This window comes from Euwallacea fornicatus, chromosome 5, assembly GCF_040115645.1.
Source record: "Euwallacea fornicatus isolate EFF26 chromosome 5, ASM4011564v1, whole genome shotgun sequence".
Classification (NCBI taxonomy): domain Eukaryota; kingdom Metazoa; phylum Arthropoda; class Insecta; order Coleoptera; family Curculionidae; genus Euwallacea; species Euwallacea fornicatus.
The window spans coordinates 2471321-2491006 of record NC_089545.1 but is presented as its reverse complement, the minus strand read 5'-3'; the positions used below and the strand labels follow the sequence as shown (position 1 = coordinate 2491006).

Sequence of the window (19686 nt, the reverse complement as noted above, 5' to 3'; positions counted from 1 at the left end):
CAATTATTTTGCTATTTGGTATTTTCGTATCTTGTAGCGTTTTTCTAGAATTTGCAAAAATATCTATCGTTGCAAATTAGAAAAGTCGAGTTCACGTATCCCGGTTTGCGATCTAAGATGTCATGGCTGAGATTCAGCAGTATATTATTTTTATTTTGATTATTGATATTTTACATTTTCAAAATTTTAATTCAGGGCATACGTGAGAAAACGCAAAACATGGGTAAAAATGTTAAACTTTGCCACCCTGTATATCGAAAACGACAGTTTTTCGATCGTAAATCTATTAGCATTTTTTTTTATTTTCCAGAGTACTCTTGCTCCCTGAAATATTTCCGTGATGACATGTTACAGCTCGTACTACTCCAGAGTACTATATCATAGAATCAAAATTGCTATGTTTTAAAGTTATAGTTTAAAGGTCGAATTGACATTACCCCACTGAATGTATTTTTCCTCCCTTGTCAGAAAACATTTAATATACATGTCTTTCTCTGATTTTTACGACGCCGAGCTGTCGATAAATACAAAAGATTCTTATAGAATCCCTTGGAGCCACCCTAGGTGTCCCGAGGTACGTAATATTACATTCATAATATGTGTACCCCTCCGCATTTTCTGTTATTTACTATAAGTCCCTCGTCTTCCTATTGAAATCCGTATATTCGAATGGCAAAGTTACGATGACGTCTGTTTTTGTGACATGATAGGGAGGTCGTTTCGACGTTATTTATTCGCGGGCTCGACTAAAAGTTGGTTTTTAATTGGAAGGAAGGTTTTATTGCCTCTTTTCAGGACGTGTCGCCCATGACTGTGTGTTGAATAAGAAAATAATCATTCAGTCAATTTTCACCAAGGTAAATGAATTACTATGGTAAAAAGGCGTAGTATATTTTTTATTGTTCCACATAACAAAATTGAAATGCTCCCGCAAAAACATTTGTCTTATGTAATTGGTAAACAAGCCAAAAACTACTTTTAGTAATTGTTCCGCTTTCGGACTTGATCTCATAGCAAATTGTTATAAAACAACTCCAGTATTTCCATAACAATGATTTGTTGAAATTAGTAGAGCATGTAATGAAGCGATTTAGGAATCGTGCATGGAGAAATGTTCAGCTTTAAAGAATTCCGGCTCTAATTAAGTCCACCCCTAAAAAAATCCCCGTTCTTTTACAGAATAAATTTTCATAATTTTCTAATCAAATCGCGGTTTTTTACTTTTTTGGGTGTGGGGGGTGATTTTAACGGTTGAATTTTATAAAAGGGGAGTGGTTACTTTAAGTCTTCCTTTCGGCATCAAAAAAAGTCGACTTAGATGGATACAAGATACTCTTGGCTGCAAACCGACGGGCTAGCTTTCAAAATTTTAATTTGAATTTTCCAAATTTTTATATAAAAAAACATGTTTAAAGCTGATCAGGATATCCCGTTTTATAATATGTCGGTTGTGTCATATTGCTAGATTTCACTTCACTGGTCTCGTAGAATCTCGTTCGTTACGCAAAACTCTAGTTTTTTAACTGCTTATATAAATAGCTATATATTGTTCCAACTTGTTAATAATCTTGGATCGCGATGGACTGCATATGTGTTGTTTCCTGTATAAACAATTAAAAACGACAGCAGCTCAATTTGAAAAATTGGCGAGGTCAGAATTTCAGTAAATGTCAAATTTGGCCGCTGTTACTATTACCCATATAAATTTTAAAAATCATCGGCATGCCCTAATGGCCCAAGATGTTTAATACGTTAGAAAACACACATATATTTCGTAAGCGTATATATTTGCCGTACAATTTTCCCCCGTAAGCACAAATGGCCCTGTACATGCTCTTCCTTCATTGCATGATTCATTCCTAGATTATAAATGACTAATGTTGTTTCACTGTAAGTGCAAGGGGAAAATGTCCCCTTAAAGCCTAAGGGATTTTTTCTGAGAGGGCGAGGCAAGTGGAGTGTGTAATGGGACGGATGATAATCTCTCGAGATTATTAAGAAAACGCCCTGCAAAGATTGAGGGGAAAGTGTTTTTTGATTTCATATGGCGTGACGTTACGCCTCGTGCCCTTATGACGGTCCCCAATATTCGAACCGTAACAAATAAACTTCTTCAATTTTCAATTTATATCAACGAATTTTGAAGGTAGTATGGGAAATCTGCTTGATGACGCCCTTCGAAAGCACTTTTTTCAATGTCCTATTTTTGACAATATAATGATGTGTTTCCGAACAAAACTAACGAGCCGAGGCCATACACTTTCAAACGGATTTTTCTCTACAAACCCGATCGCGTGTGCATAATACGAATTACCAACAAGAAAAAGGAATTTGGGCCCATGGGCAAATTTCAATAGGTGCTTAGTGGTTAAGAACTCGCATCTGTCTTATTAGGAGCCTCCCAGGGTTATTAGCAAAAAAATTATCTCTACTACTTATGCGTTATAGTTTTGTGCTCGTCCGAATGTTTTAATTAGTAATTCGTCATTCTAGGTCCCACGTTAACTGACAAAAAGAACCGGAACTGTATGGTTACAGAAAAATGTCACGTCAGTCAAAGATCAAGTATAAGCGTTACATAACCTTTGTGAACTCTGACTTGTTTCCGGTTCGCTACACAAAACGGTCGCATTTCCGGATTTTTAGCCTTTGTAATACTTAATTTTTCTACCCCTGTTTCAGCTGGACCAGTTCGGTTTTTTCCTGATGGGAATCTGTCCCATTAGGAGGACGCTGCGAAAAGATGCAATGAAGTTTTTTGGCGTAGCCTATCCGAAACCTTGGTGCCTGCGTGACCTTCGTTAAGATATTGACCCATAACAAAGGTCACATGGGACGGTTCAGTATTAGGAGGAAAAAAGAGGTGCAAGAAATATTTCGCTTCTTCAGTTTATTTAAATAAGGTTCCCTTGTTACTAGCTCCGCAACTGTGCCACTAGAGCCACCAAATTCTGTACTTACTACGATACAAGTATGATAACCTTTAGAGAATTCGCTCATTCAGCTAATCTGGCAAACGTACTGAGCGAACTATAATGTGAACCAATTTCTACCTTCAGTTGGTGCGAAATCGATTTTTTCTTCTTTAAAAATTTGCGATAATGTAACTTTACTGCACGTATTTCCAAGCACATGAGTAATGAAAAGTTTTACCACATGCAAAATAGAGTAGCATCAGGTATATTTATGGGTAGGCGATAATATTACGATAAAACTTTTCCGCACCTGTGTGTGTAAAAGTACTACCTCAAGCTACTATTTAATTGAGCTCCGAGAAGGCAGTCCAAAGGTGCAAGGAAGGACCAAGCTCGGCACGTTTTGAATACAGAGTTTTAAGAGCCGTACTTCTCAACATACTATGTATAAGGAACTTCTAGTTAACAGGTTCATCTCCGTTTCGCAGGTACCCCGTACGTAGGTGATAACAGAACAATACGTTATTTAGGGATAAGCACGTACGAAAGTATCTCGCCAACTGGTAAAGCAAAGATACTTAGAGCGAAGTCGTTTTTGTTTTTTATTTCTGGATTTAAAATTTTGTCTCAGGAAGTTGCTTAAGTGTTTTTTTAACAGAATATTTCAGCATTATTAACGCATCAATATGTAGAGTACGCAGAAAGGCACTACCCATACGAAAGTTCCTCTTTTTGGGCGTGCGCATCCGCTCCACACGCGGCTTTCGGAAGTAAACCTGCCGAACGTCGACCGTTTCGCATTTGTTCGCGCGGCGCCAAAGTCAGAACGTTCGGAACGCAGTCCGAAAACGTCGCGAACGCGCATCCGTCATAAATTTCGATAAACAAAATGCCACAAAGTCGTGCCAAAATGTAGTTAAGTGAATACTGTGTACCCTCATAATTTTTGGATAACAGCACTGAAGCTACGCAAAAATGGTGGATATACGCAACAACGAGCCTCCTCCGACACCAAAGAAATCCCGCGGGATTTCCATGACAACGGTAAAAAACTGGCTGATGATGTCGGATACGAAGAAACAGGCAGAACCTCAGAAGTTCCAGAAGATGCCTGAGAATTTTTTGCGGAGTTTGAGGAGGCGCTCCTTGAGGGTGAAACGCAGCAAGAGTTTCGTTTTGCCCGAAAAAAGAAAGAGCGGTGAGATAGTACAAAACAATTTACAATTTAATGTATCGCTTATTTGCCAATTTAGAATAACGTAAATATATCAAACAAGAATTTTAATCTATCGCACCCATAGAACTGGATCTAACTTGAAAATGAAACAAGTGTAAAATCGTATGTTCAGGTAAAAAAAAAAATTCTCACTACGTATACGTGTGAGTTTAATGAACGTAGCCAGAGTAATGTTTGCCAAAATATATGTTTTTGAAGTCACATGAGTCATTTATTTGTAGCCGGAATTCGAATTTTTGAATTGAATTCTTCAATTCAAAAAGGTAAGACGAAGCGAAAATTTGAATGCAGAAGAAATTAAGCGAAAGAGAAAGAGAGAGAGAGAAGCGGAGAACGAAGAAAAAAATTAAAAGTGTTCCACTACTAGGGGGAGAAAAACGTACCACCAGAATACGTAAAAAATTATAAAAAATATTAGAGAAAGAGATCTGGAAATTAAAGAATATGAAAATGGCGAAAATATGTAACAGTAAACATACAATTTAAATACCGGAAAATTGTGAAGGTAAGGCTAATAATAATGGAAAACGGAGGAAAAGTTTTGAGCTTGGAACAAAAGTTGCCTTTAAGTTTCTGCACAAATGCAAAAAAATCAATTTGTATTATGTTGCAGAAAATATGCTTAGAACCTGAATATATATGCAAGGTAGTTCATACGAAGTTTCCACGTTGTCCTTAACGTTCAACGGGACTGTTAATACTTCTTCTTATTATATACTAGTTCGGGAACTTCTTTTTTTGCGGTTCTAAGAAAGACCTAGCGTTAGCAATTTAGCCAATTTATTTCTCCATTTGCATCACCAGAACATGCACACTTATATGAAAATTACACTCGTATTAGATCATGAAAGTTCATTAAATCATCAAGGCTAAAATATACACACATACACCAATTTTTCTTGTATTTACGAATTTAAATTTTACCAGAAGTGATTAATTTTGTATTGGAATAATATTTGATCATTTATACAAACACGGTATTTCCTAGCGTTCATATACAACAATTTATAAACTTAATATTATTTTAAAAGTTCAAAGCATGAACGTTTTCGTTCGAATCCGGCTTGGACTACCAGCTTTCTGTGTCAGCGGTTAAATCTAACTCAAAAAGTAGTCCTTTTCGAAACCAGTAACGCGATCACTATAGCACTCGAATCCTAATTACCTCACCTCATTAAAACCCCCCTTAAAAATATTGGGCTCCAAAAATGAAGTATACAATAACAAGAAGCGTTCATTTCATTAAAATTCTGTCAAGATAAAGCATTTAAGTAGCATTTGCAGAACACATTTTTCAACGTTTACATTTTACGAGCTTCACGTTTTGTGTGGGTCATTCGACATATGGCCAGTCTTGGCAACAATAAAAAAAAAATAAAAAAAGCAAACACTTCTGAGATACTTATACGCGGAGCTTTGAATTTAGTGCCTTATATGGGAAGACGCACTAAATTTTGTCCCGTTTGCAGATGCCAGGAGAGACCTTGCTGCCTTATGATGCAAAGGTTGGCTCATTAGAGTTCGAGATTGGGGAATAGACTAAACTTTTACTGTAAAAAATGCTTGCGCATTTCACCGTAGTCTAATTAAGCGCTATTGTGATTTAGTGATAACGCGGCATCATTTGTTGCCACAATAATAACTAAATTGACATACCTAAGGGGAAATTTTGCTCAGAGAGTCGCAGTTCACATTACGTACGCAACAATAATTATTGCTGAGCAGGCTGCAAAATTGACGATGGTGTAACACGTAATGATTGTATCATGATGGTATAGTGACATTATGTAATGAGAATAATATTTGAATTGTCCATGGTTTCATTGTAGGCGCATATTGTGTTTTATTGACCAGTTTGAAAATTGATAAATAATGCAAATGCTTCAATCGAAAATATAACGAAGGTAGAGAGAAATATTACTCATTTTTATTCTACTTTTCTTCTTTGTTATTGCCAAATTATTTGAGTGGAAGCTTAGTCATTGTATATCCAAAAACCCAAATAAACTGCCACGCGTATTTTCGTCTGTCTAATCTATTTATATCACAGATTTAGTTGTTTTGACCACAAAAGAACGAATAAACTATTTTAAAAGAATATTTTTAATATCATTTTTTATGGAATTGGGATGCTATAAAATGTTTATAACGAGTTTAAAGTAGTTCTAGTGTGCCCTCGCAATTTTTTCCATACATTTTCAAAATGAAAATTCTACTGAACTTTTTATTTTCTTACATATCGAAGCGGTGTATCTACGAATGAAACATGTACAAACCACTATTCTCCAACCCACATAGTCTTCACACTCTATCCCCTACACTATGCCTAATAGAAGACTTTATATGTACTTCGTTATTTCAAAAACTGTCGAATGCAGTATATGTATATATATATATGCATTATGACTCATGAGCTTTGTACAGAACCACCTCTGGAAGAAAAGTAGGTCAAAATATTGTAGACTTCTTATTAAAAAAATAACATAATTTAGAAACGTTTCAATTTTCCTAAACAACCTGCATATTGTGCTATAATTCTAAATTCCCTTCTCCTGACAATTTGAATGAAGATTGGAATCCGCGTCCTCAAGACCGGTCAAAATGACTCAATCATAGACAAGTTCGTACCGTCACTGAAAACGCTCTTACAAGCAATCTTAGCCTGAAACCATATTACAAGTAATTGGATACGACTTCGGATTGCCTCAAAAATTCCTAAAATCAGAAGTAACGCCCTACACCGAAAAGTACTTAGACTTATAAGTCCAACATCATTTTTGCTCAAGAATTTGAAAAAGTTGCTGGAGCAGCACCCGAAGGAGAACTCTCTTAGACCCATTCTTGGGGCCAACGGGGTACGGCTACCAAACCAGTAAATCCTTTCTCATCAATTAAGCATAAATGTAATCGAGTCTTGCCAGGGAAAGTCCTTCATTCTCCTGACACAAAGGAGTGTTCCACTACATGTTGAATGCTGAGTTCTATAGATTGGGCGAGCTGAAGTTCCAGGAGTACTGGAGTAAGCTAGTGCTACGGCACACTTCAAGAGGTTACTGGCTAAATTATAAAATCAGCCACATATGTCTTTAGGATGAGTAGACCGTGAAACACGTTATGTGCGAATCTGTAGTTAGTGCTAAGTGCAGGTTTGATCTGGTTGCACTGGATTACTAACCACGTGTTTTTGGCCCATTTGCACAAAATGGGCATCTCTGAAGAGCAGGATGCCGGCTGTGTCTTCAGGAGAGGGAGATCCGACAATTGACACACAAAAGTTTTTTCGGCACAGATGTAATGGGATCGGCAAATCTCAAGATGTGAAGCTAGAGAGGTGGCCAGATTCGCGAAGAGCCTGAATATTCCAGAGGGAACCACAGACTTCCAGCGCTAGCGAAGGACCGAAACCCGTGCTTCTAGTTCAATATACTATTTTTATTTTTATTTTGTTATTATTTTTTTTTATTAATTAATTTATAATACATATAATATAGTTAATCTTCTATTGCTATTTCCAAAATAAGCTTGAAGTTATAAGAAGCGTGGCGAATATTGCCGTTTGTGGAGTTCATTTCAAAAACCTACACAGTCATACTAAGTGTTGTGTGATGTACTAAGAGATTCTAAGATATTTGGGAAAGTATGAGAAATGCCAGAAAATGCAATTTTCCCATTGAAACCTACATATTTTACCAGAAAGTGAAACAGATGGGTGAGAACCTCATAATCAGCCGACTAAGGCAGCTGATAGAGATTACTCTGAGTGAAAAAATTCTATCCATCTCTTTGGCTAATTGGGACAATTTTCATTGTGATCCTTCAATCCTTTTGCAAATAAAATTTTTTCAAATGTGTTTGCACAGGACAAGAATTTATTGCTGAAAATATTTGGTGAGTTGCCTAAGTTTTAAGGCAGGTGTGAGTATCACGTAGACTGGCAGCAATCTTGAATTCATAATTATTGATTCTTGTATAGTATAATTTTTATGTAGGTCATACTTGTACCCCTTGTATGGTAGATAATTTTTGGCCCGTTTTTTATTGCCCCAACTGATATTGGAAACCGTTATTGTTACTTTAATGATAATCTACCGACGTACAGCGGTATTGGATTCGGTACGTGGAGTATTGCACAATAGATCTACAAGCTCCTTTCGTACCGCTTATCTCCTAACAGTAAAACGTGTACCACTGCGTATTTCTCTTACCAACATTTCATATCAAAATAAGTTTGTTTTGCATATTGCCACGGAATTCGCTTGAATGTAGGTAATTTATTAATAATCTTGGCATCAGTTTAGTCGGCGACAAATATTCATTTCAAAGGGCAAGTACATTGTAGGCAACAAGAGTATTCGTATACACATTAGGTGTCATGGTTTCGTGGGTTCACCTACAGCGTCCCTCCACATTGCCCGACATATAATTGGCTCATGCCATTTCGCAAGCGACTTAGAAACGGAAATCAAACTGAACCGTGTTGCGGTTTTTAATAACGAAATTGTTTTTTTTTTTTTTTTTTTTTTTTTCATTTCCTGAGGTATTCTTGCGGAACCCTTAGGCCCGGTTTTATAAAGGAATGTTACGTTTTAACTCTGAGAGTTTAAATAGTCATTTGTTTTGGGAACGGAGAAGGACAGATGTCGACGACCTGTCAATTTTAAAATACGGTCATTTTATTTCGAGTGTTAACCTTCCAAAAACGGACCCTTGACCCGGCGTGACAAAACTCTTAACACTCGCGCATCTTAAGTTAACATACAGGACGCAGTTAACTCCTGGTTACGAAAGCGGAGTTTAGGTATGTTGATGCGCCAAATTATACCATACACTAGCAAATTTCACTATTTCTTCAATTTAATTTTAATTGTTCTTCACGCTCCGATCAGCGGTGCGACGTACCCCCCGATATGAGGGTTTCCACCGCCTTTCAATAAATGTCTATACGATCAATAAGTAAATCTATTAATCTAAATCTTGATGACGTTGAGTAATGCAACGATAAAATCGTGTAAACAGCATCCTATTATCGACCAAAAAAGGTGAGTACCATATAAATACAGAACACCAGCTGAGGTACGCGAGAGCGTCTCGTTGTCGGTATCTCAAATAACAGATGATGGCGCAGCTGCCCCGCTGGGCAAAGAATCAAAATTCCACCACAATAGATGACGGATGCTTCGAGAAGACCCATCTATTTCAGAGCAAATATTTTTCGACAAACGTGTGATATAGGTGCATTAGATAGCGAAGTTGCAGATTGCCAGCAGTACCCCAACGGCTTAGCTTACAATATTATTGTTTAAGCATTAAGAGCTCGAGAAATATGATTCTGGCTAGATATTAACTTTCATAGAACGGTGTGCGCAACATTAGAAGTCATTTTATATCCCACCGTTTAGGAAATTTGATATATTGAAAATCCACCGGCCGAACGTAGACTCTATTCCAACTTATTTCAAATCTTGGGTCGCCATGAAATACGGACATTTTTCTTCTGTATTAATTTCGGACAGCGGCAGTTGACAAATGGGTGAAGTTAAAAGGTCGGGAGATGCCAAATTTTATTAAATATGTGCCAAGTTTTTAATCTTCATGACACCCAGAAATTTCGCACATCATACTCAATAAAATTTTCCATCCCTAATAAGCCACCAGCAATACACCGAGAGCAACCAAGACTCTTGTAATTTGAATTTGAATTGAAAAAAAATTTAAACAAGTAATAACTAATATTACATCTTTACAGATTCCTTCGTGAACTCCCAAGAATGGACCCTGTCCAGAGCAGTGCCGGACTTGCGTTTGGGTATTGTGGGCTCGTTAAATTCCGGCAAATCAGCTTTGGTGCATCGGTACTTAACCGGGTCCTACATGCAAGAGGAGTCACCAGAGGGCGGTCGTTTTAAAAAGGAAATACTGGTGGACAACCAGAGCTATTTGCTTCTAATAAGGGATGAAGGCGGCGCCCCTGAGTTGCAGGTGAGTCTTCAACGCCCTGTGTAACTAGTTTGCGTAATTTAAACCTCTAATTTAAAATAACTTTGTCCCTCCCCCTGTACAAACGTGTTCAGTTTAACGGCAACTTATGTAGGACCATATATATGCACCTTGTATACAGGTAGAAAACCCTGTATGGCATTTTTTATGTACTTTTTTTACGGCGGAATTACCCGCGTAGAAACTAGTTCGCCATGTGAAAAGTCCCACAATGAGGTAGGTGATTTATTTTGCAGGGGGGTTGGTTAACTATATCTAATGGCAGGGATTGAGTACGTTTAAAGGTAAAATAGTCCTAGGCTAATTAGCAGCGTGTTATTGAAATCACCGTTTTCGGCTGAATTCGTGTTTATAGTAGGATTTTAATTATTATCAATTTTCAATAATGTCATTGGGAGTGCTACCGAGTGGGTTCAATTTCAGTCAAGACAAAGGACCTCTTAATTGCACACCTACAAAGTGTCTTCCTGTTTCTAAAATTTTGGATTCAATTTAGCTCGTTTTCCCACACAAAGCCGAAGCAAAGGACAAGGTCGCTGTATTTTTGAGGTTTATACAGGGTGTAGCATATTTTCATATGGATGTTTCAGGAGATGATGGTACTGTGCAAAATAATTTTAAAAAATGCTAACGAGTCCATGGCCAAAAACGCATTATTTTCGACATACAGGATGGCAAAGTTTTCTCACATATGCCTTGAGTTAAAATTTTTTAGTTTCGCATAACTATTTCCTTTGAAATACTCTACAACAAAATGTTAAAATCGTCGGTGGCTTTATATAGGGTGTCATATTTTTTGGGTCATTTACTACGTTATGTATCTTTTTTTGACCACTCTGGACGAACGCTCATACGAAGTTAAAATTCCTTCTTCGATTTTTTAGTTTCTTGGTCTCTTCGAGTTCTTGATAGCTAGATGACCCGCGATTAATCAAATCTCATGTGTAGTCTAGAAAATAATGTTGGACAATGACGTAACAGATTGCATCAAATCGCAGTGCACTAACCTGAACTAACCTGTGACATCATGGCCGCTGTTTATTTGCAAGACCATATGCCATGTTCCTACATCTATAACAAAACTCCATTAACAAATACTGCCACCCAAAGCAGCGAGATCATTAAATAGACGCAACGCAATCTCAAGAACCTGCACATTTATTATTTAATGACATAACTGTAGTCCGCATCATTAATCCTATCCGTTCGTGCACTCAAAATGACATCTACAAGTTACAGTTTTTGTTCCCTTTTTTCGACAACCCATGCAATCTCGTGTTTCAAAGATTTGCGTATCACGAGATCTAGTAATTGCGTTAGTAATCCGCGCCAGAAATCTCAGCTACGCCACTGCCCCAACAACCCTTCCATGCAAATATGCAGTTCAGTGCAACCTCTATCGATCTCCTGGGATAGAGATACAGTCATAGGGAATTCCGCGCATTAAACAAGGGCCTGAATAAACCACCCTGAGCCAGAGGGACAGATTTATCGTTGGGGTGTACGAGGAAGTGGGAAAGACTTGGTCCATTGAACCGCTGCTATTGCAATCGAATGGCGTTTAAGTTATTCAGGAGAACGATAGAGACGCACGAAGTAGTAAGTTATAGGGGATGAAACGAGAAGGATAGACTAAGGGTGACAAAGGTGCACTCGATAGGCCGTTGGCGCCATGAGGCTTTTGTGTTTGGCCCTTGCACAGTTTTCTGATTTCGGTCAGAGAGATTGCCATTAGCAGTTCATATGAAGTTTAGTTTTATGTGATTTGTTTGTATACATGAAGAAATGATGTTTCAAGGGTGAGTCTCGTGATTTTTTAATCGATACAGCTCTTGAATAATTTAGTCAAATTGATAATAGCAAATGCCGATGACGGGAGAATATTCTGAATATGTATTACCAAAGTTCGTAATTAAAAACCTTCCCGTCTCGGTCTACGGCCATTAATCAATGTTTCACTGGCAATTTCTCCTCTCCTTATTTGCCCAAATTAAAAAAATAATTATTTTACGACCTAAACACTAGCGAAAAAAGTGCGCGATTTGACGATATGTTATTGCCCCACGTACTAACCACTTTCTCCTTATTACTTTTGGTTTTTTGAAATTATACATGTATATACTCGTCATTTAAAGGTTCAGAATTAAGAACCCATGAGAAATTGCTCTCTTGACTTTGACAAATCTGTTAGTAATCTTGGCGGCTTAATCGGAAACGAAGAATGGTGGGTGATTAAGATTTAATTAGAAAAAGGTGAATTGTTTTTAATTGACCTTTCCATGTATTATGGGATGTGAGAGATAATTTGTAGTGAGTTTTGTTAAACTTTGATTGAGGAACATATTCTTATTAGCTGGACAAAATGGCGACTGACCATTTTAACCACTTTCCGCGAATTATTATCTAAGAACGTTTAAACTACGACTGTTCAAAATAAAGACATTAACTACTCTCACAACCCCCAATTTATTATGCCTTCGATAAAACCCAACATTGATCAGCTGCAAAAATCCTAACTCTCCAGTAAATAATGGGTCAGTAGGTCGATCCAGTGAACGAGACACAATCGGGATGTTCACGCCTAATTTCTGCAAAGTCGGTGACCTGATGAGCAAAATTGGGTCAGCCGTTTTCATTGCAATTTGAGCTTAGAGTAAAGCGTTTTGTGCACTTAACTTCAAAGATAATGTAGAGCTATTAAACGTGTCTTCCCGTTACAGTTTACCGCATGGGTGGACGCTGTCATCTTCGTGTTCAGCCTCGAAAACGAGTCCTCGTTTAACGCAATCTACAACTACTATACGAAAATGTCGCACTATCGCAATTCCGCTGAAATACCATTGATCCTCGTAGGAACTCAAGGTAACATCTTGTCTATTGAATTATTCATTCGGCATGTGGGTGATGATTTTTAAATTTCTCCGTTTTAGATGCAATCAGCGAAAACAATCCTAGAGTAATCGACGACTCTAGGGCGAGAAAATTGGCCAACGACCTGAAGAGGTGCTCCTACTACGAGACTTGTGCTACTTACGGATTAAACGTTGAACGAGTCTTTCAAGACGGTGAGTAATTTATCAATACAAAAAAAAATGGGCAAAAAAATTTTAGCGTAAATTTACTAGAAAGAAACTGAGGAATCTCGAATTATGGAAAAAAGAGCGCTAAAACCGCAGGATTTTGCTTCATTATAGGTTTGTTCCAACTGGTCAAAAAATCACCTCAAAACGAGTCGAGTCTCCTCCTGGACATCTCACATTACAGACCTGAGCTCTAAATGAGTAATGCGGTTGCTCAGAGAGGTTCTTGAAACGTTTCCTGGATGGTTGCATCCCGCCTTATGTTTTGACAAACCCTTGTCAGTAAGCCTCTGGTACTTTGCAGAGGAACTTGTGAATTTTCATATTTGTTATCCGATACCCCAAGAACGTGAAGAAATCGTTTGTAAAAAGACTTAATTTATTAAATAAGATAGAAATCACGAGTAGGCCTAATATTCTACCATTAAAATGCTCTGAATATGAAAGCAATAAATTGCACTAATCTTTGCTAAACAGACTTCCGCGATGTTTATAGCTATGTTTGCTTGCCCACTTAAACTGGTTAAAGGATATTGACGAGATATAAATCAGGTGTTAAGCTGTTTATGAATGCGTTATTCAGGCAGGTTCAGCATATCCACCTCATTAATCAGGTGGAGATTGTCCTCAATTGTAAAAAAGATGGTGCTTTAACAGTTATTTGAATTGAAACCCATCTAGCTGCAAATCACTGTATTGATAGGTTGCTATTTTTAAATTTTGATTAGCTCGTAGAAAACGCAGCTTTCACTCTTCACGTATTTATTCTGAAATATTAGCCAAAATAGTATATTCTTCCATGGTTTGATAAATACAATCTTCAAGTTGTTGATGCCAAGTAAGATTTAGTCTGGGCAATTGACCTAATGACTTCGAAACTACTTGATTTGAGCCTTCAGGCTAGATGCAGTAAATATAGCTGACAACATTTGAGAAAAAAATAAAATTAGCATGACCGAGAGCTATATTTTCAAGGCATGTTTGGTTCGTCTTCTATCGGTGCAGACACCGTACTGGTCTTATGAAGGCGCGGGTTTGGAGGCAGTCCAGGAAGGGCGGTGAACCTTTCTGGTGGCTGTTTTTTTGGCTTGGATTAAAAATTTCTCCCAGGGCGCCAAACTTGCAAAGGCTATGTGTAGGTATAAGAATTTATTCAAAGTAATAGAACTGAATTTTATGATGAAATTTCTATTTGTATTGCTCCCTGTCGTATTGTACTGGGAGTATAATTTCATATTTATTGCACTAGGACCATAATGAATCAATTTATGGCCGTAAAGCAACGCTTATAATCAAGTTGGATATAAACCAATTTTTTGCTCGCCAAAGTTTGACTTATAGACTTTCTATCTATTAGTTTTAGTCAGTAATGATTTATCTTAAAATTTTCGAATTAACTAAACTATGGACATTCGTGTCTAGTTATCCAATGAATAACGCTATGGAAATTAATTTTCAGCATGCCAGAAGATTGTCCAACAACGTTTAAGCCAATCAACAGTGTGTCTCACCCCTACCAATTCCAGACCGTCTACCCCCAATAGCCATTATCACCCCTCTGCCGTACAGCGCCACCTTCAGGCCAACAACGGGTTCGTGCAAATGGATCGGCCACATTTGTCCCCCGGACATCACACATTGCCTCACAACAAAGTAAGCTTCATATAGATCTCCCTCGTTTTATGGCCTCATTATGGGATTTTCTCAGGAGTTGCGGCAGCATATAGTACAAAAACCTGCCCATCAGACCAGCTCGCAGTCTGACAGGGATAGTAATAGCTATAAATCGGGGGAGGAGGAGAAGAAATGGAATTCATCATCTTCCACTTTGGCCAGTATAACGTCATCGCAGGGAGTCATCTCGGTTCCCACTGAAAATAATAATGTGGCCAAGTTCGCTGCACCTCATTCGCTCGATAATCTTCAAGTCAGTTATTTTGTACCGTTCTTGGGACAAGATTAATAAAAACATTTCAGGCTGCTCAAAACCAACAGCAAAATAATGCAAAAGATCTGAAGGAACTACCCACACCCAACTCCACTCCGACTACTTCTAGGAAGAACAGGCGGAGGTCGAACTTGTTCACTCCTTCGAAAAACGACAAGTTAAAAAATGGGGGTGATTTTGGGAGCGGTCGGGCAATACCCCTGAAACAGGGTTATCTATATAAAAAATCCAATAAACCGCTCAATAAAGAGTGGAAGAAAAAGTACGTGACTTTATGTGACGATGGAAGGTTGACGTATCACCCAAGTTTACATGATTACATGGATGATGTCCATGGAAAGGAAATTTCTCTGCAATACGTAACCGTTAAAGTGCCTGGGCAAAAACCAAGAGGTAAGTTTCACTTAATTTTTAATCGCTTCCAAGTTGCCTCCAAAAAAGACGTCGAGAATGCGCTCTATTAATTTTTCTCTGCTTCCTATAGTTACCGAAATAATCTACTATACTATATTATTTTCTTTTTATAGGTTCCAAGTCCATTGCAACCGTGTCTGGTCAAGGATACGCAGGCAGCGGATCTCATTTACACGAAAATCTCGGGAGTTTGTCACTTATGAGTGAGCCAATTCATATTAATAATTGCTTCATCCCTAAAATCGGGTAATCTTTTTAGGCAAAGACAAACGCCCTACTGAAAAAGTGTTGATGTCCGCCTTCGAAGCAGTGAAGGATCCCAGCTCAAAATACTATTGTCAGCAGAGCGGTGACGAAGGGATGACGCTATCAAGCAGCAATTCGTTCTTAAACGGGGAAATTAGTAAAACTGAAACTCCCAATGTTAAAAAGAGGCACAGAAGAGTGAAAAGTAGTGGCGTAAAAAATGCAGAATATGATGGTAATTACTATATGTGTATTAGTATGGTATAGTTTTGACACTCTAATCATATAGATGCAGACGGATACGAGTTCTACATAGTTTCCTTAGAGGGCAAGCAATGGAACTTCGACGCCACTTCGGTGGAGGAGAGAGATGAGTGGGTTGCGGCTATTGAGCAACAGATCTTAAACTCTCTGCAATTAAATGAGTCCTCGAAGGCGAAAAGCAATCCCAACGAGGCCGCGTCAATTCAAGCAATCAAGAACAGGGTACCTGGAAATGGATTTTGTGTGGATTGTGATGCCCCAAGTAAGATTTTTCCATGCCCTGTTTAAAGTCCTTTAATAGTGTCGAAAATTTCAGATCCTGACTGGGCTAGTTTAAATTTAGGCGTATTAATGTGTATAGAATGTTCAGGTATACATAGGAATTTAGGCTCACACATATCGAGGGTTCGCTCGTTGGATTTGGATGAATGGCCGTAAGTTTTCTGCAATATTTCGACAATATTTAATTTTAATAATTTGTGAATTCTTGAAGGCCGGGCAATCAAAGCGTTATGTTAACGATAGGCAACGTCTTAGCGAATTCCGTTTGGGAATGCCAAACCCACAATCGCATCAAGCCTGGTCCTACTTCTAGTCGGGAAGAAAAGGTTGGTTAAATAGCAATATCTGTTTAGGATCACTTTAGATCAGTTCATAAATATTGCAGGAACGATGGATACGTTCAAAATACGAACACAAAGAGTTTTTGCCTTCTCCCAACAACACGATGCAGTTGGGACAACAGCTGATTGACGCAGTATGCAGCTCGAATGTGAAGGCAATAATTCACGTATTAGCGTTAGCAAATACTCAACAAGTTAATACGACAGTGAGCCCCAGGGATCTGAGGACGCCGTTACACTTGGCCTGTGCCATGGGGAATTTGGCTGTCGCGCAGCTACTCATCTGGGTAAGAAAAAATTGAGTGAAAAAACATGACATCACACCCTTGATGAGCACGCTCGAAAAATTACGTTTTTCCGATTTCGGACTGTGAATCGAGAGATATTTGAATTGTTTCCCATTTTTAATGTGTTTGGCTAATGATGTTGTGACTTCACAAACTAAACTAAAGTTTTCGACATTTCAGCACCATGCAGACGTCAAAGCCGTCGACCAAGACGGACGAACTTGTCTGGCCTATGCCAGAGCTGCTGCCAGTATAGCTATAGCCAAATGCACGGCATCAAAAGGTGGCACCTTGGATACGTCTGCAGCAAATTGCAAGCATCTGGTCGATTTGCTAATCAGTTATGGATGTCCAGAGGTATGTATATTTTTAGCATTCACCAAGTCAATTATTTATCTTATAATACATATTATCAGATGGCCACGGTGGCAATTAGCGGCACTATCCCCAGGCGAAGAGGCAGTACTCAGCAACAGTACGAAAAGTTACCTTCGAGCGTTATTTAGCAGTTAGATCAGTTCAATATAGATCAGTTTTAAATGTCGCTGAATGTGGAAGTTGGACGTGGTCGGAATGTCTGCAGTTTCGATGTTAGGATGTTTGAATCCTAATCTTATCATTCTTGACTGAATAGTTTTAAATGTGTAGTTGTATTTTTTTAAGGCATGGCACATTTCTCTCTATTTTTCAGCCACGTGTCTTCAAAATTGGGTAACCTAAGTAAAATTCCACTCTTTCAATTATAAAAGTGATTATCATTACCATTCATAAGAAATGTTGTATACATATTTCCGTCCCGAGCAACTTTTCCTTAATTTAGCATTAGAGCAATGCTGCTACTCTTTCATGTGTCGTACTGACTCAAATGCATATGTACAATCATTCAAGACTTTTTCCTACTATTCACGAATAGTTAACTAATACTTAAATGTGTTTTGCGGCACTTTTGTACTTAAAGAAATGTTGACAATTTGTGATATCGCTCCTTAAGGCGTCCCTTAGTCAAGCGTCATTTTAAAAAATAAGTGTTCAAATGAGGGATGTTGCACCTTTCCATTGATATTTAGCCAATGCTTAATAATAATAATGTTTTCGATGGTATTAGGATCAGCCTGAAGCAATGGTAGCCTAAGCTTAAAGGAATAAAGGCGTCGTAGATGTATAAGAGTTATCGTTTAGCAGTGGTCGTTTACTTATTTGAACAGCTTCTGTTGAGAAATAATTGCAGTTTGATTCAAAAGGAATTTTGTATAATTTACGCAAAAATCTATGTAGGTGAGCTTCTTTATGCAGGTACCTGAATTATATTGACAATTTCAAATATTTGAAGAATATTACAGTTTAACAATAAGTCTTGTTATTATCGTAAGACGTCGATTTCAAACTGCAATGAAAGTGGTGTTTGATATTTGTACTTACGACAGCTTGCCTATAGGTTCTCCCGGCAGCCTGGTATTTTAAGTACAATCTACGGAAAAATGTTTGTTATGTTTTATCAGTTACTTTTATTTTTTGTATATATTTTCGCCAAAGAGTTTTGTACGGTATTTGTTTTGTATATAGCGCTAAACTGTGTACAGAAATTTATATATGTTGTTTTTCCTCGAAAGAAAGCAATTTGAAAATATATTTAGAGTGTTATTGATTGTTACGTTCTCTTCAAAACGCGACAATTAAAACAGTATTATTAGGCCAGTTCGAGGCCCAAAACAGAATTAGATTCACTAATGGAATTTCAAGGAAAAAGCCATAACAGTTTTTACCAGTTTTTCAATAAACAAAAAAACTGCATGGTGACAATCAGAATTAAAAATACTTTTAAATAAAGTACTATTTGAGATTCCAAAGTTAAATGCACCTCTAGCGAATGGGGTTGTTTTGGTGAATGTGCATTTAAGACCAAAATGTTGCCCCGTTAAAAACCCAGTCGATGTGTCGTGGCAATTTTCAATATATTGATCGTAGTTCAAAATAAGCCGGGTGCAATGTTTTCAACGGTACATCTTGTATGTATATTTGCTTTAAATATGTGCCGTTATTTCCATTTCCATCATCAGAAATGAAAGGAAACAATTTTGAATAAAAATTCTAAATAAGTACATCAATATGTGGTCGTGAAGTCATTTAGTTTTCTCCTGACTGATAGTGCCGCCTAAATGTCACTCAGAGCATAATCTACTAGACAAAGACGGATTCTTTCTATTCAACAATACTCGGTTTGGCTACTCACCTTTATATGGTGCCACAGATAACTACAGAGGAATAATTGAAATGGTGGAGATAGATAACACTACGTCAATTTCAGGCAACCTACAATACAAATAACTCACGTGACCGTCCATAGGTGGTTTTTTTTTTTAATTGTAACGATAACTTTTGTCACGCACGAGCAAAAAATTGTTGTTTTATGCATCTCATAGTCCTGAGCGTCAAAAAGGAAGTAATTACCCTGGCTACTGCTGCACGACAACATTTACATTTCGATTTTGGAACCCAAATAATTTTGAAATCGAAAGAACTGTAATTTTTTGGGCGAAAACTATTATACTTTTTACTACAAAATGGAGACACACAAACAACATACACGACTAATTTTGTCTTTTGCAAACCAGTGGCGTAAATCACAATTTTGCCTGCAACGTATCAAACCTATGTCTTTCAGCTGCTGCGGAATC

The 19686-nt window shown here is 37.7% G+C and overlaps 1 protein-coding gene and 1 long non-coding RNA gene across 9 annotated transcripts in view; both read left to right on the top strand.

Annotated features, from left to right (window-relative positions):
* Positions 1-18638, top strand: part of CenG1A (Centaurin-gamma-1A) — a 37743-nt gene extending 19105 nt beyond the window's left edge. For 6 of the 8 annotated variants that reach the window (XM_066281960.1, XM_066281959.1, XM_066281957.1 and 3 more), the window contains 14 exons: positions 9899-10131; positions 12870-13011; positions 13080-13214; positions 14689-14882; positions 14938-15156; positions 15207-15570; positions 15705-15794; positions 15851-16072; positions 16127-16363; positions 16418-16535; positions 16595-16709; positions 16769-17011; positions 17192-17368; positions 17428-18638. In XM_066281960.1, coding sequence (XP_066138057.1) covers positions 9899-10131; positions 12870-13011; positions 13080-13214; positions 14689-14882; positions 14938-15156; positions 15207-15570; positions 15705-15794; positions 15851-16072; positions 16127-16363; positions 16418-16535; positions 16595-16709; positions 16769-17011; positions 17192-17368; positions 17428-17517 — 2579 coding nt within the window. In that variant the 3' untranslated portion in view covers positions 17518-18638. Of the gene's footprint in view, positions 1-3720; positions 4114-9898; positions 10132-11829; positions 11949-12869; positions 13012-13079; positions 13215-14688; positions 14883-14937; positions 15157-15206; positions 15571-15704; positions 15795-15850; positions 16073-16126; positions 16364-16417; positions 16536-16594; positions 16710-16768; positions 17012-17191; positions 17369-17427 lie in introns of those variants that run through there. The other 2 variants (XM_066281955.1, XM_066281962.1) reach the window with 2 other exon arrangements.
* Positions 4125-7139, top strand: LOC136339044 (uncharacterized). The gene is made up of 3 exons (XR_010732061.1): positions 4125-4264; positions 4374-4657; positions 5622-7139. It is a non-coding gene; the product is annotated as an uncharacterized lncRNA (long non-coding RNA).
* Positions 18639-19686: the final 1048 nt, after the last annotated feature.